General features: G+C 38.8%; 1 protein-coding gene across 1 annotated transcript in view; it reads right to left on the minus strand.

The window, feature by feature from the left end:
* Positions 1-21,368, minus strand: part of dock1 (dedicator of cytokinesis 1) — a 293,715-nt gene that overhangs the window by 27,091 nt on the left and 245,256 nt on the right. The window contains 7 exon segments of the mRNA XM_036572082.1: positions 544-720; positions 3,213-3,299; positions 4,318-4,402; positions 5,471-5,552; positions 6,211-6,352; positions 14,893-14,997; positions 16,387-16,476. Coding sequence (XP_036427975.1) covers positions 544-720; positions 3,213-3,299; positions 4,318-4,402; positions 5,471-5,552; positions 6,211-6,352; positions 14,893-14,997; positions 16,387-16,476 — 768 coding nt within the window.

Genomic DNA, 21,368 nt, shown 5'->3' on the forward strand with positions numbered 1-21,368 from the left:
AGCACACGCTGAAAATTCAAAGTTGGGGAAAAAACACATTAACTTGAGCGTTGTTTCACTCTGTTTTACATAAAGGAGACAGATCGAGGGAAAGTAAACAGTCGTTGGTGTGCTTGATGAGCCCTTTGCTGCTTCCTTGATGGCACTTCATTTTTTGTTTTTCCTTCATTTGATTCATGCAGTCACGGAAGATTATTCCCTTTGTAGTACACTAAAATGCAGGTACCTCTTAAGCTGCTCCCATACAAATTCACAACCTAAACCAACAATTTGGATATTGCTGCTCTGATTAACAACAGAATAAAATGAATCTCATAATGGTACAAAGTCGTTATTAGACAAAACAGCTTTCAGATTCTTTTCCAGCACTTAATTTTCATTAGGAATAAATGACAAAGCACTTTGTGCTTTATCACTTAGCATTAAATACCAGTTATCCCAAGCAGGTTGCATGTGTATGAGTCAGAGGAGATTATGAAAGTAATTAGTAAAGTACCTTCTCTGAAACACGTATTTTGGAGTTACTAAAGAGTATTCTCCCACCTTCTCATAGTTAGCGAATCCACCCATGACAGCAGGATCCACAATGCCATTGAGGAGCATAGAGAGGGGGTTGATGGGAAGGTTTGGATCATTGAGATGGCGCTGGACCATGTTGTTGATCTTTTCATTGGTCAGCTGCATTGTCTCCATGGCATTCTCCAGAGGACTGATCTCTTCCTATAAAGAGAGAGACACAGAGAGAGAGAGGCTCAGTCACTGCAATAAGAAAGTGACAGACTGCTACCAAAGAGCAGCCCACATCTAAGAATGCAATGGTAAACTTTATTTCTTTTGTAAGTTTGCATCATCAACAATATTGTCTTGAGAAAAATGCTATATGCTATGCTCTCTGCTATGATCTGCTATGAGAAATCCAATCTGCCATGAGAACCTTGAAAAATGTCACATCTACCCCAATTTGAACAGCTAAAATAAGAATCCATTCACAAAGCATTCTGATCAGGGTTTAAAGAGGTAATCCTCTCGCCTGCTTCTTTACTGCTGGGACTGCAGGGTATTTGCCTACAGGTTGTCCATTACTCATTCACAGTCTGTAGGAAGGATTTCACACCGTGCCGTGACAGACCGACAGTGAAATTCTAAACAAATCCGTCTGTTCCTGGCGACAACACACTCTTCTTAAAATAGCTAATGAGAACAACATGAGGATTGTCGGAATAAACAACAACAACTGAATATGCACAGAAATATATGAAAACACACATTAGGCAGAGAGAGGGAGGGAGAGAGAACTTGAGAGAAAAGAGAGGGAGAAATGAATGTGTTTGACCAAGTGAGCGGGTAATTGAGAATGAACAGAAGAAAAAAAATCTCCAGTCTGGGCATCAGATGGGGGATTTGTACTAGCTGTGGCTACACATACAGAGCTCAGGGTGAGCTGTGAGGTTCCGTTGGGAAAAGAAAAGCTTCCAAGGACAATAAAGGAGCTCAGTGCTTCTACTGCAGAGGAGCAGGCCAGTTGGACATTGTCATTTTATTTATTTATTTACTAAAATTAGGAGTGAAAAAAAGAATCAGTTCTTAGATTCATCACAATTCTCTCAAGAACAATTCTGATTCGATTGACAGAAAGTCATAGAGGGATATTTATATGCCCTCATGCACAAACATTTTCTTTTTAGTTGAAAAATATGAACAGCACCAAACTTTCCTGATGAAAAAAAATAACCAACACAGGGTTCATTGTATTAAAACAAAAAGTGTCAAATTAATGATTTTTAGTACTATTTTATGCATAAAAAATCATTTTATACAGGTATTCCACTGGACAGTGTGTTACAGTACAGTCTGGTTTCCAAATCCATTTTGTCATTTCCACAGTCAAGTGGCTTGTACAACACCTGAGTACACATGCTGAATTTGGCAACCCTTCTAGCTGGGGCACAAAGCATGCTGGGCCTGATTGTGTGAGTGGAGCTAAAAGTATTGCAGACCACTGACTGGTCAAACACAATCACAAAACACTTCCTAGCCACAATTACTGCCTGGCTCATATAAAATCAAATGCAGTAAAAGGCTTTGTGTGCACACTGTACATGTGCATACACGTCAGAATGATCATACTAGGGTTAAATGAACAACCACGAAAGTGTATGTTATACATATGACTCACTACTTTTAACTACAGAAATATGTCTAGCAAGCAGTTCATTTAGGTAATGAGATAATGCTAAACTACACTATACTCATGAGAGGAAGGAGAGGAATGAAAGGATGCGAGAGAATGAAGAAGTAGTGTGACAGAGTATCTGTGTCCTCTGAAACCAAATCTCATACAATGCATAATTAGCTGGATTCTACCTGGTCCAGGAGGAAGAGATAACATCAAAAAGGGGGAAGAGTGAGTGAGTGAGTGAGTGAGTGAGTGAGTGAGAGAGAGAGAGAGAGAGAGAGAGCGCGAGAGAGAGAGAGCGAGAGAAGAGAGGGCGAGAGAGCGAGAGAGAGAGAGAGAGAGAGAGAGAGAGAGAGAGAGAGAGAGCGATAGAGAGAGAGAGAGAGAGAGAGAGAGAGAGAGAGAGAGAGAGAGAGAGAGAGAAAGAGAGAGAGAGAGAGAGAAAGAGCGATAGAGAGAGAGAGAGAGAGAGCAGGAACTGAGAAAAGGATGTCCAGTTATATCTGTGTATGAGAGTGGAGAGAGAGAGAGAGAAAGAGAGAGAAGAGAAATACAGAGAGAGAGAGAGACAGATAAGAGAAACAGAGAGAAAGAGAGAGAGAGATATTGATATTAGCGTGGGTCAAGCTCTCAAGCGGAGGAAGTAACGAAGTGGCTTTGTCATAGAGACACAGTAAAATCCTGAACAAAGCCTAAACGATTACAGAACACAATCCAGACTAATTACTCTGCACATAATTGTTCATTTCAGTGACAGAACAGTGATCCACTGAGGACATGCGGAACATTTGGATACTGCTAATAAGCTACTTCCTCTAACTGATACAGCAGCTCTGTCTCTCACTCCACACATCTCAGTACGTTCTCAGCAACATATGCACACAACAGTACACAACAGTAACAAAAACTGTACAGAACTGCAGTCTGGCATAAAACAATAATAAGCATTCCTCGTTCTGCTTTCAGAAACAAATCTTTGGTGAACGTAATGAAATAAAGAACCTAATTAGAGTATAAAACTGCTTGCTCTACTCACCGTGGACATGGACAAAACCTCAAACCAACGGAGGATACCAGGGAGCTTGTAGGCTGTTACATATGTGGTTCTTTCAATCCACATATTCTGAGAAAAAGATCAAACAGGTATTAACCACAGATATAGAGATAAAGACAGAGGGTCATTATCTCAATTACAGACTCACACATGACAGACTACACTGAATTCCAATTAACTTCTTTTCCCTTGCCAGACTGTACCCACTTTAATGAATGCTTACAGAAAGATGTGAGCAGGGGAGAGAGAGGCACAACCTTAAACTTTTTAATAATTAAAAACATACAAGAGCAAAATGAATTTATTTTATATACAAACAAACTATACATTTCTGCTACAGATGAAAATGTTAACTTTGCTTCCAGCACCTGCTGTTTGTAAAAAAAAAAGTGGCATGAGTGCAAATGTGACAATATGGCCTATCGGTGGGTCTATTTGTTACAAACTAAGGGGCTATTTGTAACAGTCTTTAGAAAAGTGTAGTAAAATAGTGTAAAAACAAACTTAATTCAGTACAGTTTGATATTGTTTGAATCAGATGAGCTTTGCCAACCTAAAAGCATAAAACATCTGAATCAAAAATAAATATGTGAAAAATATCAAACACTGGCCATTTTGGAAAATGAACTATTTTGATTTTATGGGGGATCTGGACTTCTCTCACTGTGTTCATTCTGAGGCTTAGTTGTACCAGCATGTTAAAACTAACCCCACACTGTGGAGGCTGTACAATAGCCTGGCTAAGGGAGTTATTTACATGCTTGAAAATGGTGCTATGTTTCATAGACCAAGAGGACAAATAAGTGTGAGTGCTGTGACTTACACAGACCTCTCAGTAATAAAAAAAATACTTATGATACAAAAATCTCAAGATGAATCTTGAGAAATATCTAATATCTATCCAGTTGCTGTCATGTTGCTATGAGAACACAAGATGACCAGCATGAACCTGTTTAACTACATTAAAAGTAAGTTACATACCCCACATTAGTTTGTGCCTTACTCCTTCCTAACTAAAGACAGACAGTGGATCATTTACAATAATTCTTCCCTTCACTTGTAAGTAGTGTAACAAAATCATACATACTGCAAATTCATTGTCTGGATCTTTCTCCCCTTTGCGGACGGGTCTGGAGTACTGGAACTTATTGACTTCGTTTATCGTGTAAAAGCTGCAAGACATAAAAAGCAGGAGGTCAGTGACAGTGTGACTGGAGAAGTGTTATTAGGTCAAGTCTCGGATGAATGGAACATGAGGCAGTAGCAATGTATGGGCTGTCATGAAGGCCGGAAGAAGCTCCTATCCGCTGCAACAGGAAGGAGAAAATGCTTCCTGCATCAGAGCGGATGGGCTTCATTTATTCATGAAAAGGTGGAAAGACTAGAGGGACAGGCACACGTGCACTCACACACAAGTGACCAGAAGAATGACAGACACACAAGACATCAAAAAGCCTTCTCATTCTGCTTGTCTCTCTATCTGGCACTCTTGTACACCCACACTCACATATACACACACCTCCCCTGACAACGAGACAAAGAAACATGGCTTATTTCGCTCTTTTCTCTCAGAAACATGTGCCATATGGTCTCGCAAGCTTTTGAATTAGATTCTGTAATTACAGTGCAATATGAATAAAATATCAAAATGAACAGTCAGCGTTTCAACGTCAGCCAGATCAAGCTACAGTCAGGATGTGCGAAGGGTTTTCATTCTCATCTAGTTTGTTTGGCAAAAGCTGCTGATTGAAAGAACAGAGACACGGAGAGACAGCGAGATGGAGAGAGAGAGAGAGACAGAGACAGACAGAGAGACAGAGAGAGAAAATCACTTGTCTATTTAAAAGGCGTTACCTTTCACACAGTGTCACTTCAGGAACTAAATTTAAAACAACTTTAAAAACAGGGCTGGGTTGCTGCTTAAGGTATCTGTGATTTGATGTCTGTTTTTCAGTTAACATCCAAAATAATTATCAGGTTGCATTTTTACTGGGATAAGGACAGCTCATGCAATCAGCATTATTAGACACCACAAGACTGCAGTTGGGAAAGACATGTTTCTGAACCTGAAGCAATGGGAAGACTAAATTTTACTCTACTAAAAACAAAATTCATGCAATCGATTATTTTCGCTCCACTGCTAGTACATCCGTGTCCAAACTGTGATTTAGAGTCTGATCTTTGTTTCATGAATGCGGCTCTTGGCTGACAAATGAGGGTGGTGGTGGTGGTGATGATACCTGACAATCTGTTCAGGCACAGGCTTGTTCTGGAACTTTGGAGGGAGCTCAAGTATAGGTTTCACCGTGAAACACTGAATATCTTCACACAAAAAAGTTAAAGGAAATCACATACGCCATCCAAAGCTTAATGGGAGGAAAAATGCAAATACAGATATTGTGCACTGTGAGCTCCTGTAACCCAAAGCAAATTCCTTGTATGTGCAAGCATACCAGGCCAATAAAGCTTGATTCTGATTCTTATTCTGATAAAGATAAGTAAGCAAGTCAGAATGTGAATAAGTAATTAACAGAGTGAGTGAGTGAGTGAGTGAGTGAGTGAGTGAGTAAGGGAGTAAGTAAGCAAGTGAGTAATTAAATACGTAAGTAAATACGTAAGTAATTAAATGAGTGTGTAAATAAGAAAGTGAGGGAGTAAGTAAATAAGTGAGTGTCTAAATAAGTAAGTAGGTAAAAGAGTGTGCAAATTAGTATGTGAGTAAATAAGTGAGTGAGTAAAAGAGTAAATAAGTGAGTAAATAAATGAGTGATTAAGTAAATGAGTAAATAAGTGAGTGGTTAAGTACGTGAATAAATAGATGAGTAATTAAGTGAGTGAGTATGTTAATAAAGAATTAAGGGAGTAAGTTAACACATGAATCTTAAACTGAATAACTTGTGAACAATATGACATGGGGCCTGCTGCTGAGCTCATCCAAGCACTGATAGTGGTGGATGCCATAAGCACTGTGAAAGGATACACTGGCCGGAGGACAGGCGGAGGTCCTCGCTGGGAGCAGTGGTGGTCTTCATCTTCTCAGCATTGGGGAACTGCGTGAGCAGCCTGGCTTCAAAATCCTCCCTCCTCTCATACTCCTTTCCACGGTAGATAAACATCTTGTTCTGCAGAACACCACAAGCAGGAAACCTCATTAACACAGACAAAGAGAAGCCTTCTGTAGCCAGTCCGCATGGACCAGAACAAACAAACAGATGGTAATAAACAAGCGACAGGCCACTGCATTGAGGATGCTCTAGGAGCTTGTCTACAGTATACATAAATACAGAATACACTTTACTTAGATACTTAGTGCTGTGCCAGTGTTAGTCAGTCCCAGTCATCATTAGTCCAGCAAATTATCTGGATCTGGATTCATTTCACTGAGGAATAGATTGGAAAAGCTCTGACTGGATGTGGGCACCACATACAAAGGAACAAAGCAGTACAGTCGCTACGGGCTTCAGTGTCTGTTCGTTATTGCCAGTCGTGCTGTATTAGCCTTTCCCCCCCCCAATCGCTGACAAACATGCTGTACATTTACATGGCATATAGAATAACCCCACAGCACAAAAAAACATCTACTTCACAAATCTATTATCATATGCAAGCAATACATGTATAAAGTACAACTGAATTCTTACGTACAGAAATATTATATTAAAAAGGCTGTGTAAAATCTGCACACACATCATGCAAGACATTCAAATCTTTGGTAGGAAAATTTAATTTGCAAGTTTTGTTTCAACTCCCTTAGTACTTGGACAAACACACCAATAACACAATGTAATCAGTAAATTAGTCATTAGGCCCTCACGTATGTACATTTATTAACATTTAAAAGTGCAATGCCGACACAGTACAAATTTAAAAAGGGGCCTGCAGCACTCGTGAGGCAAAAAACAAGATATGTGAGCAGTGTTCTGAAGACAGATGCCTGAAGACAGTTGTAGTGTAATTTAAATACTGAATCTTAAATTGCGGTTGCCAGCACTTTCAGCAAAGTGCGCTTTAAAATGCATCACGGTAATCTGCATTTCAAGAAGAGGACAACGGTGGAGGCACCGCTTTTGGCACTTCTCTCTGGAAGCCGAGGTCATGGCAAGCTCGCCAGCAATGCTGCCGTTTTAGGAAATTGGCTTATTGAATGCGCTCCAAACACGCTCTGCTACAAAAGGCGGTTGGGACAGGACCCTCCCTGAACTCTCTCTCTCTCTCTCTCAGACACACACTCATACTCGCACACATGGTCGCCAGAACGGATGTAGGGCACCTGAATCATCCCAGTGAGCACCTCATCAACAGACATGCTGAACAGAAAGGGCTGTGAGCATGTGGGAAACTGGGCATTGAACTGCTGATCGAGTGATGGCAGAGTGCTTAGGAGAGGGTGCCACGTCACTTAATTTTGAATACACTTAGTCTCGAAGGGCCATATGTGCTGTTGCATTGAGAACATCTGAGGAAAACTGAGAAATTTTGGGCTAAATGTGGGTGGGAACGTGGGCTTATTAGGGTGGGAACAAACCATGTGAATTTCGAAACCAACCCAATGCTTCACCTTTTTACTTTACTTAATCAACATACAGAGCCCTCCACAAATATTGGCACACCTGGTAATCATGAGCAAAAGAGGCTGTGAGAACATTCTTTATTGCTTATTCTTTTGATTTTTCATTCAAAGTATTACCAAACTTAAGCTTTTTTTGAAGTTCAATTATTGTACATTGTACATGACCTAAATGATTGTACATGACATATATGATTGATGTATGCCATGCATTTATTAAATTACTTTTTTGGAAAATAATGGACTTGGACACACAACATGCTCATCATGTCAATAACCTTAACATATAACCATCATCTTGCAAAATGGATTTTAATCACTAGTCTACAAAAATGCCTTGAGATCCAAAATGACTGTTGAACATCAAATGAGAAGAGAGACCATTTTTGCAGCTATGTCAGTGAGAGATTTGATGTGTCCACAAACAGCTCAAGCAGTTGATTCTGAGGCACTGTGACAGGCTGAAAATGTGCAATTAGCTTACATTTCTAATACAAAGCTTTCAAAGCTCATCAAACATGCTGCGCTTACTCAGGCACCCATATGTTCCCAGACTCATTATGTGCATTAGGACAGAACTGAGGTGTGCATGAGCACCTGGACAGCTCGCTCAGCTTATACAAACACACGTGTGCAGAAGTGGATGGACACATACACATATACAAACATACACACTGACACACACCACCTAAACAAACATGTTTTAGTCTTTCAATTAATGAAATGCACTGCAGAGATGAAAAATGCCTGGGGTGGTTTTCAAATCTGCTTTGAGCGATAAGATGACAAACAGCAGCACGCTCTCCGCACACACGTTCACGCCAGCAGCTATTCGGGTCACGGTGGAATTAGCTGCTGCACCTCAGACGGCTCCACACGCATACCAAAGAGGCTCTTTGAGGAAACGAAACGCAATCGCAACACGTTTTCTATTTCCTGCTGGGGTGGGGGGGGTGGTCTCTCCACAGCGTCACACATCAACACAACAGGATTTATGACAACAGCTCTTTTTCCGGCCTGGTTTAGTACGCAGAGGTAAACACCAGAAAGGACAAGACATGACTGCTGACTGCAGCGGCAGAATGAATTCTGAAAGGTAAAGAAGCATCTTTAATGCTCAGATTCAACCAAGAGCCTCAAAACTCAGAAGATGATGCTTCACCTTGCAGCAGGAGGACAGGAGGATCTGAAATGTTGGACAAAGTTCTTGACTGGCCAAATCAATCACTTAACCTAAACACCACTGAGCATATAATTACTTACTGAGGACAAGACTAAAGGTTTTAAAAAAAATAAATAAATAAATAAATAAAATAATAAAAAAAACAAAACAAAAAAAAACCTCAGAAGAACCAAGAACTGAAAATGGCTGCACTACAGACACAGTTGAGCATCACAAGGGAAGAAGCTCAGCATCTGGTGGTGTGTATTAATTAAAAAGAATCATCAAATGCTAAATTTGACTTTTATTTTAAGGGCATATATCTTGAAAAAACACATTTTTCTTACTTTTTTTTTTAATAAAATAGATTGATGTAGTATACTAACATTGATAGCTGCAAAATGTACCTGTCACTCCCCAGCCCGTATATGAAAACAAAGCTGCAAAATAGTCCATTCTGAATTCACTAATATTCTAATGTCATGGAAAACAAGCAATTGACATACAACTGCCTGCTCAGCCTGTAGCAGTTTAGCGCCATCCATTCACACTGGAGATTTAAAGAGTGTTTCAGCCTGAACTGATTTTTTGAATGAGGCACCATACAGGCAATTAGAACAGACACTCTTTACATGTACCAGTCTTAAAGATTCAGTGACAAAAACAGCCTGTTTAATTCTAAGGGATAAAGAGAGGATGGAAATGATCATTTAAAATAAATTATCACTGTTATTGGTACATAAAGCCACACAAACATTATAAGTGGACCTCAAGTGAAAAGGATAAAATTTAACTGTCTCGCTGTTTCAGCATTTCAAGTGGATTCAGATCGCTGAGACACTGTACTCATATCACTTCAGCCATGGTCCTCTATCATTTAGTGAGTAATACTGACTACACTGACTTTTAGTAATGCCTTTTTGAACAGTGTTCTGCTTCAGTACATCTGCAGTAAGGGCTAGCAAGCTTGCTCAGTGAGTAAAACAAAAGCAGTTTGAATTTGGTAACAAATCGCACGCGCTTTCAGCATGATAGCGCCAAAAGTTCAGAGTGACCGTGCTATTCATAAAGCCAGGGACAGGTGAGCACATCACTTAACATTCCCCTTGAAAGAAACAAAAATTGTTTCCAACTTACTGACTGTGGTAGGTAGTAAATCACAGGTTTTCTACTGCATTTGGGCTGCATTTTAGACTGAGTAGTTATATAACTGATGATAACATCAGAGACTGAACCTTCATATAGCTGAGATAAAAGAACCTATTTCTAAATCTCATCAGAAAACTCCAAAGCCTGTTGGAAGTTCTAAATGACAGAACACTGTGGCTCATAATTACAGTGCAATGGTAGGAGAAAGTGTACATGTTAAATACGTTCTACTCTTGCAAAGCTTAAGAGTTTTGATCTTTCCGAGCTAAAACAGAAAACAGAGCACACAGACATGAGAGAGACACTTAGTGTGCAGGGAATTTTAATTTCAGATTTCAGTAAATAAGAGATCTAAAGGATAAGGAACATTTGATTACTTTCATCATCAGATAAGAAGTTAGCACTAATTTAGTCAACCTTTCCCTCTTCCAGAACGTGTAGAAAAGACACACAAAAATGAGATCAACACAAACTTGCTTTCTGTACTTATTTGCATCACTAAATCAAGTTTTTTGAGACTAATGATACCTTTGGCATCACTAACTTTACTTTATGAAACATTCAAGGCTTACTTAAAAGGTGGGGCTATATCCTATCAAGCATTTAATTTAAAAAGGAAGAAACAAATTCTTTAAACAAACATTTCTTAGATCGGTGTAAATTACTCACTTTAAGTCTATGTAAGTATGATGAAGATGCAGAAACACACTAGAGGAAATTTTAGAGATCATAAAGCCTCTGAAATTAGACAAAAGCTCAAGCCTTGTTTAAATCTGCTGCCAGAAGAATTACGGTGTGTGTATGTTGACCAGATTGAAACGTTTCAGTGTGTACAACAGGCATCTTCTGTGTGCCACCACATATTATATAATTGTATAAAAGATTCAGGAGGCTTCCTTTACTGCTGGAATGACAGTCGGAATGATTTGTTTAATCAGAATACTGATCAAATGTGACGGCTGTGTGACTTATATTTCTGTACATTCATGTCCAAAAATATACTTTCTTGTCCAAGAATGTGGTTTGTAAGAATTTTTCAGTTTTGTTAGATCATGATCATTTTTGAATACTCAGTAGTAATACAGCACTCTGGTCGGTACCATAACAGTGACTAATTTTCATACTCGGCCATAGTCAAGACCCTGTCACATAGCATAAGCCTGGTGATTGGAAAGTAGTACATTCTGAACAGTTACACTAAAGTACAATTCCTTTTACAGCTTTATATGCCTTCTCAACATTCTGTTATCTAATGTAACTGTATAAGACTTTGCTGTTGTTTTTGCTGAAATGCATAAAAAGCATTTGGTCAAAGTGAGTGGTCCTACCGGTTTACAATATTAAGAAAGTGAGGATAATTTAATTTCAAATATTAGGCTACTTTAAAGAAGTCCATGTACAAGAATGCTCACTAGTCAAAAAAGATCTTCAATAACTTGCACTGAGGTACGAGGCAAGGCTGCTGTCACCTCTTTTGTTTGTGTAGCGAATCACGCATCTTGCAGAGAATATATGGGCCCATCTGGGAATTTAAGGAAATAATACTAATTGCACAATTAACAAAATCTCTTTGCAGATGAAGTTCTACTTATTTATATTCCAAAGTCTGCATAACAAACATTTTTTTTTGTTTTGTTCAGTTCTAGAAATTATAGCTTATTTCTCTGCTGGACTGGGTCAAAGCAAAGTGATTTTTCTGCTATAGTTGTAATATCTTGTGTAAATATTTATTCATTTATTTATTTGTCTATTTGTCATTAGTCAATGACCTGAGGTCTACTGTGCCTTTGTTTATTCATGACTAAAAGGCCAATAAAATCAGTAGACAACACTTCAGTAAATCTAAATCTAATGAGCTGACTCTACCAAATGTCCTTTATTGTTACTTGATCGTAATTGTGAGAGCTACTACTTTCTGACTCTTCCAATATGCTGATTGGTTTAAGACAAAAAGAGGGGCTTGTGCACCACAATATATGGATGCAGCGTGCCTGTCTTAGACCAATCAACTAACCTCTTTACTAGGAAAATCTAGTCATTTATAATGCTATTCAAATATGCAAATGGTCACACTGTAGACTAAAACCCTTTCTACTCACCACTGCCAACAGTCTTTAACTTTCTCCATCCAAACAGGCCAAGTGCAAGAATGAAAAAGTATTCATTCAGCTAGTGTTCTGTACTTATATGGAACCTTCACTTGTTTCCAGCAGGTGTATATAGCTAGTGATATCTGGGATGAATATATTCATAGCTGTTCTATTAACACTAGACATTTTGTCACAAAGTCCTGCATACATTCCACTACTTTAAAGCTGCCATAGAATGCATTTATTCAGTATCTAAAATTATTATCTTCTATGTAGACATCAGAGATGTGACTTTGGTCAGGGTGAAAAATGCTTAGATGCCGTCTTACATGCCCATTTACAACCCAATGATTTGACCCTAGAATGAAACAAGCTGTTTTCCCTTTTTTGATGGGCTCATGAATAATTTGATGAGCTCTGCTCTGATTTGCTGGTGTAAAGCTTGGCACCATGTCGGCTCACACAGCCAGGAAACTAAAATGAACCTCCGTGTACAGGCTAGGTCATCATACTAGTTAGTTTGCTATGTTACGTTACCTGTACTAGTTACTTGCTTTCGATCTCAACAACAAAAAGTAAATTAAAGCTGTTAGCTTACTATGAAACTTTCAATTTAAGATCATCTGGCTTCACCCACTAAAAAGTGGATAAAATCACACAGCATGGCTGGTTATCTATAGGCTGTGGTTGGGGTTGTGATGCTAATAAAGTTGGACCTGCCCTCTGTCTCTTCAGTGTCAAACATTGAGCAAAGCCTGCTCAATATTGTCCAAGGCTCGTCCAGAGTGAAATGTGCAGAACAAACTAACAACTTTAAATTAGTATTGTCCAGGATCCTGTTAAAGATGTGGAAACTTCCTATTCGCCAGCTTGTTTTTCCGTTCCACCTTATATGGTGCCACAGTTACATCATGGAGTCTGTACAAGCTGTCGCCTTTAAGGTGGAATGGAACATTCAATTAAGAAGCTGGTGAATGGGAAGCCAACTTCAGCTTGGTTTGAAGATGAACATCAACTATGCCCACAGAGAGTTTGGTTCTTTGAGAAGTGTATGTAAAAGATCCCATTACATTAGAAGAAAATCAGGTACTGTTTGAATAAACCTATAGAATTTGAAAAGATATATTACCTCACAGAGGCTGTGAATAACCCTGTTTAATTATGTATGTCTTTTTAAATTCTTTTACTTTTTCTACCTTCACATTGCTTGTAAAAGCATGCAAACTGTTTCATTTTGTGATGTTGGATGTCTTGTATGCATTCTTATTCCAGGCCTGCGGCACAAGCTAAGGGCCATCGCAATAACCAAGAGCTTCATAACTACTGAATTTGCCAGCTATTCAATTCCACTGAGTGTGACTTTCACTACGCTTAAGCGCATAAGCAACAGACACCATCATAAGCAGACAAGTGGAGCTCCAGTGCCTAAAATCAATTCAGTTCGGAGAAAACAAAGTGCCTTCATTGGAGCTATTGATTAGTCCTAATCATTAAGTATGCCAGCAAGTGGCGAGGACACGGCAAACCTAAACAGTGATATCAGCAGGAGCTAAATCCCTTCTCACCACATTTATCTAAATTAGCAAAACAGAAATGAATACCTACAAACAACAGCCACTCAACAAGCTGAACAATAATATGTAATTATTCTCTTTAGTACAAATGGATTCCATTGATGACATGGCTGACCACTTGTAAACTATAATCTAGCAAAACAAACGGTAAGATACCATTTTTTTTCTCCGCTAGAAAAAGGGGGAATTGTGTTCTCGTTTACCCAATAATAACCTGCAGCTTTAATACATTTCCCAATTTTACGCTGAGCATTATTCCAACGTTATCAAAATAATTTTCCTGTAGGCACTGTTTTTCAGTGTTTTGCTATGGCAAGCCTGGGCAAAAGCTGATGGTTATTACCATCTAGTTTCCTCATTAAAAATACACGTAAAGAGTGTCAACAGAGCCGCAATGGCTCCATCTCATATGAGTGGAAAACCAACATGTCCTCACATGGCACAGCAGCAAGGATGGAGAACATGCGAAACCGACATTTCACACACTATGAAAGTGAGAGTGAAAGGAAGAGAGAGAAAGGTTAGAGGACTCCGTGACATAGTTAGCTCAATGCAGACACTATAATACTGGACGACCTCTCCAGCACCCATGGAGTTGACGAGGGACATACTCGGGCAGACAGGGCACACAGGAGTACGGCTAATTGATTTGCAGTGTGCTGAACAGTTTAAAGGGCCATGTGTTACCATCAAGAGGCAGTAAAGAAGTCTATAAAACGTGTGGCAGCAGGCTGAACGGAAAGATCAAATCAATGTCAGTGCCTTCTGAAAAGCCCCATTTGAAATCTGACTGGTGATATAGTAGTGGAAGGCTCTGAATAACATCTGCAGGCAAAGGACAATCAGTGTTGCGCTTATTATCGCTTTGCTGCTTTCAAATAGCAGGCTCATATAGTGTGAAAAAAAATTAGGCTTCAGATTTGTTGCTGAGTCACAATAGAGGGAGATGTATTTAAGCCAAGTGTTTTGATTAAAACATACGAGAACGATACCTGTTACCTGTACAAGGGTTTTGTGGGTGCAGCAGAGCATTGGGTGATGGATCTTTCAGTCATTTATTACTTGCTTCATTAGCTCATTCATTCATTCATTCATTCATCCATAAGCATGAGTAACTCACCCTGAGGAAGGAAGGGAAGCCCAGTCCATAATAACCCACAGCAAAGTAGTCCGGTTTTGGTCTGATCACCTTAACTATGTTCTCATAGAACTGTGCCTGCTTCCTCTATAGGGGAAAACAGAAGAGTGATTGTGAGAGAAAATGAAATAACATACACATTTTCAGCATTGAAAGTTCACCATCAGTATTAGCTAAAACAAGAGTGTGCACAGTACATCTTTGCTTAACAGAATTTTCATCTTCAAAACAAAAAAACATTTTAAGTTTTACTGTTAATTTAACAGGATTTTATTTTGTTAAGGGATTTTGGACCATCTCTATTGGTCTCTTCACCATGAGACGCTAACAAAATGTAAAGGACTTCTGGCATAAGAGTTACACAGATTTGAAATGACAACAATGACATGTGAATGTCTCCCTTAAAGGGCCCATATCCTACATTTGTTCTTGTATGTTATGTTTTCCCCCTGAGGTCCACTTATGACATTTGTGTGATTTTATGTACCAAAAGCAGCTAACATTTATTTTTGCATGACCATCAAAGAGCTTTACACAGGAAGTTAAACTTTAGCTTAAAAAATAGTCTAAGTGAAACAATACCACAACAGGGAAAAGTATTCCGGTTTAGGAGCTATATGGACCAACGTACTGTAGTTTAAACTGTATTAATAAAATTTTACAAAAATAACAACTAAGTGTTCAGACATTAGATATGCACAAGGATTATGTTAAGATCTATTTAATCCAAAGACATTAATTGAGATAATAATAAGCTGAACATACAGAAGACCATCATTTACAGGGTACTTTCTATTCAGACACTGCTGTCCCAAACCCTGACCCCTAAACTCAACTTGTGAAAATAATACTTAATCTTTTTTTATTTATTTATTTTTTAAAGATTTAAGATTTATCATGAGCAGTTAGATCCCACTGTTTTGAAGTAAATGTGTCCAAAGTCTAAAAATCTGTGTGTAACCTTAGGATTGTTACTACTGAAACAAAAATTTTCTTCAAATAAGGAAACTTTTTTGTGTTTCAATGAAGAATTATCATGTTTTTTTGTGCATGCAACTGTTTAAAGTTGTGTTTTCTAATCATGTACTGGCTAGCATTTTTAACTTATTCTCAAAATTAGCTAAAACTGTCACTATCAAGACATTTGGTAAAGTTTTGGTAGTGTAAAAATAAACATAATTAAGGTATAGCGTTATTCAAAGCAAAAAGAACTTTAGTCTGAAGCTCAAGTCAGTTAAAAATCTGAAATACGTTTTGAACAGTTTGGTAGAATGAATCATATAAGAAAATGCCCTTTCACCACCTGAGCCTAAGGGTTTGCTGTAAGTCAGCCTCATCTGAGCAAAGTGTTCAGGACAATCTATAATGTTTCAACTGAGCTCAGAGCAACTCCTCATATGATATGGGGAATGTCATGCCTGCGGTACACTGTGTGCTAATTCCTAAGTCAGACAGAAACATTAAGCTTTAGCGTACCAGTAAAGCACTCAGCTGCTCAAAGTCGAACATCTCGTTCTCGTACTGTTCAGCCAGCTCCTTTCCCAGAATAATAGCCTCCTCCCACATCTGTACAACAGGACACAGACACAAAAACATGCAGCCATTAGATTCAGATACAATGGTTTACAGCAAGATTTAAAGGCTTTCTGGAAAGAGATTAAGCTTAACCTATATATGCCAGTACTGGAATGTTCTTCATTTCCTTTTCTGTGTTTAGAGATGAAAGAAACATTAAAAAGCAGGCAAAGTGTTTTACTGCCTTGTGGATTTTCCATGGTTTAACTTTTTAGTCTATGGGCCAACTAATTACTGATAAAACTGAACCTTATATGCAAGAAAACTCTATTGTTTTAGAGTCATCACACACTCGGACACCACTCTGCATGAAAATAATATATCTGGAAAACAATGCATTTCAATAGAGTAATAATCTAGTAGCAGTCTCAGAATGGAATTTACTGGCAAAATAGCAAATACAAGTGCACAGTACACACATGCACAGTACAACTCTGTAAACTAGATTGAATCTACAACCAAACTAAAGTTCCCTGTGCCAGATTAATGATATACAGGAATGAGGCCTAGAACATGGGTCATGCATATGATTCTATATGAAGATGCTGATGTTTTCTGATCACTTTGTTCTGACTGACACAGTACAATGCGCAGTGGAGCCCACGCACCCACCATGTAAATGCAATTAGCATGATGAAAGAAAACCTCTTGTTATTAACATGTCATTGTGCTAAGAAAAAAATCATAAAACAGATTTAGAACCACACTATAATTAACCCCAAAAGGCAAATGGTAAGACTGACAATTGTTATTATTAACGACTGTAAACACCATTAATATTGAAAAATTGAGCAATAATCAGTTGGGCTCTACAACCTGCAGCAGACATATAAAAGCCCCTTTGCCTTTGTTCTGTGGACTCAAGCCTTGTATTACACAAGCACGCATATTACATACTCGGGCCACTGAGTGTTGGGTGTTATTTGTTAGTTGTGCTGTTTTGGTGCTTGTTAGCTATTGTTGCCTCAACATGATTCTGTAAAAGACTTCTTCTAATTGGGATTAATGATATATTCTTATTATGACTGCTCCTCTTAATGATGGGTTTGAGTTACACAGGAGAGACGGCCCATTCCACAGCATATAAATAAAGCATTCTCTGCTGCACAGAGACAAAAAAATAAGCGCTTTCAATAGTGCAAAATTCACATTCTGCTATTTGGCTGTATACTGAAGAAGATAATGAATTTCACGAATTCATAAATGTCTACTGAGACAGAGGAGAAAATCAGCAGAAAAATAATGGAGCATTGTTGAGGCCAAAGGACTACACAGAGAGATAGGGAGAGAGACCCAGCATGAGGACAATGAACTCTGTAAAGTCACTTATCTGGACAGTAAGTATTTATTTGTTAACAAAAATTAACAATAGAATAAATATATATTAATAATAAATTGTAATTTTGGTGATTTTGTGTGGGAGAGTTGTGCCTCAGTTATTGTAACTATTTCCAAAGCTCTCCTCGAGGAAGTCCAGTTTTTACAGTTACCATATAACATCTCGTTTATCAAATCAATCCTTCATTAAATTAAATCAGGTGCTGTTGTTGGAATTTAACAAATTCATGCAAAGGCTGGAGTGCAGAGAGACATCAGGAAACTAACTGTATTTATCTAAAATACATATGAATAATGTTTTAAAAACAAAATATTCTTGACCCGTTTCACTGTCTTTATTTTAGGGCCGTCAAAAAAAAAAATCAGTGATAAATTATTAACACCACAAATTTTTTTTAACACGGTAAACATATCTCTCTTCAAACCATCTGTAGTAGTCCAGACTGAAGCCCAGCTGCTCAAGGGCTGCATGTTACTACGATAGAATGCACAATTTACAGCTTTTAAAAAAACATTTAAAATGACAGTTTCAGCACCTCTGGCAGACTACGTTGGACAGCACTCACAGGAGCCCAGTGGATAAATCAATGAGCAGCAAACCAACAAAACATCAATAGTGAAGTGGAAAGCTACAGTTTCCCTGCAAAGCCTCCACTGTAACAAGAATCCATGCTGAATGAGCAGGAATGAGAGGCTACAATTGTGAAGAAGCTGTAACCACTAACTATATATGATATTTGAAATGTTTACACGCCAAAAATCATATTATTAAATTAAGGAAAGTAATAAATAAATTTTGATGAGGCTTGTTTTGTCCACTCATAGAACTACAACAAAATGCATTACTTTTTAATGGAGAAATCTTTCTTTAGCATCAAATTTAAGCAAATAAGACAAATTAATGATGTAATAATCACCATCAACTACACAAAAAAAATTTAGTTGTTGACAGTTTATTTCTAGTTGTATGTGTCGTGTGTCGTGTGTATATAACGAGTGTGAAAGTAGAAAAACGTTTTGTCCTCCAACTAATATAAACTGTTTTTTTTGGTCTTTGCGTCTTGCTTAACTATGCTTGACTGAGTGGTCCATGTGGCTTATTGCGTATTATTGTTCCCTGTTGTCTTTATTTGTTCTTCTTTGTGTAAAAATATCACAAACTCTGTAGGGATGGCAATAAATATTGAATCTTCATCCTGAGAACTACCACCAGCTTTGGCAGTGAATCTCTCTTGGTTTCTTTTTGTCTCAGTGTACTTTAGATCTAGTTTCTTCATCCCTCTCTTTCTGTCTGTCTGTCTGCCTGATTCTTTCACTCTCTTAGCCTCTCTCTGGAGGGAAAAGTCCTGCCATCTGGGTAAGTCCCAACAGCAGGAGCTACATTTAAAATAGATTTGCTAGAAAGGCTGGACGAGGTCCCTGGTAGTCTGAGCAACAGAGCATGTCAGGATGCCAAACCCTCACCCGAGGACAAGATGCTCTTCTACTTTCACACCCCCCCAATCCCAAACCTACACATACACACACTCATGCCTGAAAGGACCTTCAGTAGGGAATTCTAAAAATGGGACTGACTGGCGGAGAAATGCTGATGGTTGGTTGTATCACACACAGAGTCATGAATTGGGTCCCTGAGCCACATAATGAGCTCCAGAAGAGGGGCAGGGGGCACTTGGGTCTGTGACCCTGACCAAAAAGCCCATTCTGACAGGCTAAGAGCTCTCAGCGTTTCCTTACTTGACTCCAATAAATACAACTCCACTGTGATATGAACCTAATAGAGACGTGGCAGGTCCGGAGGTGGACGTCCACTCCACAGGGCTCTAACATTGTCAACAGTCCTCCAGTGTATGCCCTCTGCTGTCCATGGAGTATGAACGCTTTACTTTAAATAAGGCACTGACCTCAGAGCATGAAGGGAAAACTATTCTTGCTCTCAAGTATTGTTGGAGCATCCTTGAAATGTGTGAAATGTGTACTCTCCAGAACCTTCAGATTGTGAGGTCCACACTGTGGACTCTCCTCATCAGCTCATCCCACAGCTTTTCTAAGAGGTTTAGGTCAGGGGACTGGGGTGGCCGTGGCAAAACTTTAGTTCTGAGGTCAGCCAGCTATTTTTGTGTTGATTTAGAGGGGTGCTTTGGATCGGTGTCCTGCTGGAAGATCCAAACTACAGTCCACTTTAAGCTTCCTGGCTGAGGCAGTCAGGTTTGATTTAATTTCTGCTGGTACTTGATGTAGTCTGTGATATAACGCATCTGAATAAATTGTCCAGGGCCTCTGGAAGAAAAAAACAGACCCACCACCAAACTTTACAGTGGGGATGAGGTACTTTTCTGTATGACTCTCTCAGGGTCCATGGAAAACTCACCTCTGCTGTTTGTTGCCAAAGACAAAAGTTGTTTTGGTCTCATCTGACCACAGAACACAGTCCCACTGAAAGTTCCAATAACGTCTGGCAAACTGTGGGAGCTTGAGTGTGTTGGTCTTTCACAGCAGAGGCTTTCTTCTGGCAACACCCCAAAACAACTCATGGTTATACAGGTGGTGTTTGATTGTAGTTTGGGTGACGTTGTGACCCCAAGACCCAACAATTTCTGCAATTCCCCATCTGTGATCCTTGGAGATTCCTCATCCACTTGAACCATCCTCCTCACTGTGCATGGGGTCAGTATATACATATATGCTCCTTCTGGCAGATTCCTAACATTTCCAGTCATTTAAAAGTTCTTGATTATTGACCTGATATTGGAAATGCACATTTTCAACTGTTGTGCTATTTTCTTACAGCCAGTTCCTAATTTGTGCAGCTCAACAACCTTTTTGTCACACATCATTGCTGTATTCTCTGGTCTTTCTCATAGTGATGGATGACTGAAGGAATCTGGCCTATGTCTCATATCTATTCCCTAGCGACACAAGCAGTCTTGCCTGACCATTTAAGTGTTCCTAATCACTCAGGTGAACTTAAAAACAAAGATAAATGGGAATATGCTTCAAATGGATTTCTCTCTTAAGAATTTCTAGGTGCCAACAATTGTGCCACACAAAGATTTAAGAAAAATATTTATTTCATGACAAGATTTAGTTTTTTCTTTCAATCATTATACCTTAAATAAAGGTTAGGTTTTTGCTATTATTTTGATTAAATGATCAAAATGATAAGTAATTAAGAATATTTTACAGCTCATTTTACTCATGATTACCAAGGGTGGCAATATTTGTGGAGGGCACTGTATATATGAGAGAGTACTAATGCATGGGTACTTTATGATGTGTAGGAGTATGCTGCGTGTGGTTTTGTGCTGTACGTGCCATCTGATTATTGAGTGGGTGGGTACTGGTGTGTGGGTGGGCAGTTTTAAATGATAGGTAACACAGAATAATAACAACAATAATAACAACAACAACATGTATGATATTGACATATTCTCTCCAAAACAATACATAGAGAACTGACTGCATGAAGTGGAATATTTTTGTAGTGTTGGGATCAGCCTGTTGTTTGGGTCCTAACAGCAAGCAAGAACACTACAAGTACAGAC

Source organism: Colossoma macropomum, unplaced genomic scaffold (genome assembly GCF_904425465.1).
Source record: "Colossoma macropomum unplaced genomic scaffold, Colossoma_macropomum, whole genome shotgun sequence".
NCBI classification, from domain to species: domain Eukaryota; kingdom Metazoa; phylum Chordata; class Actinopteri; order Characiformes; family Serrasalmidae; genus Colossoma; species Colossoma macropomum.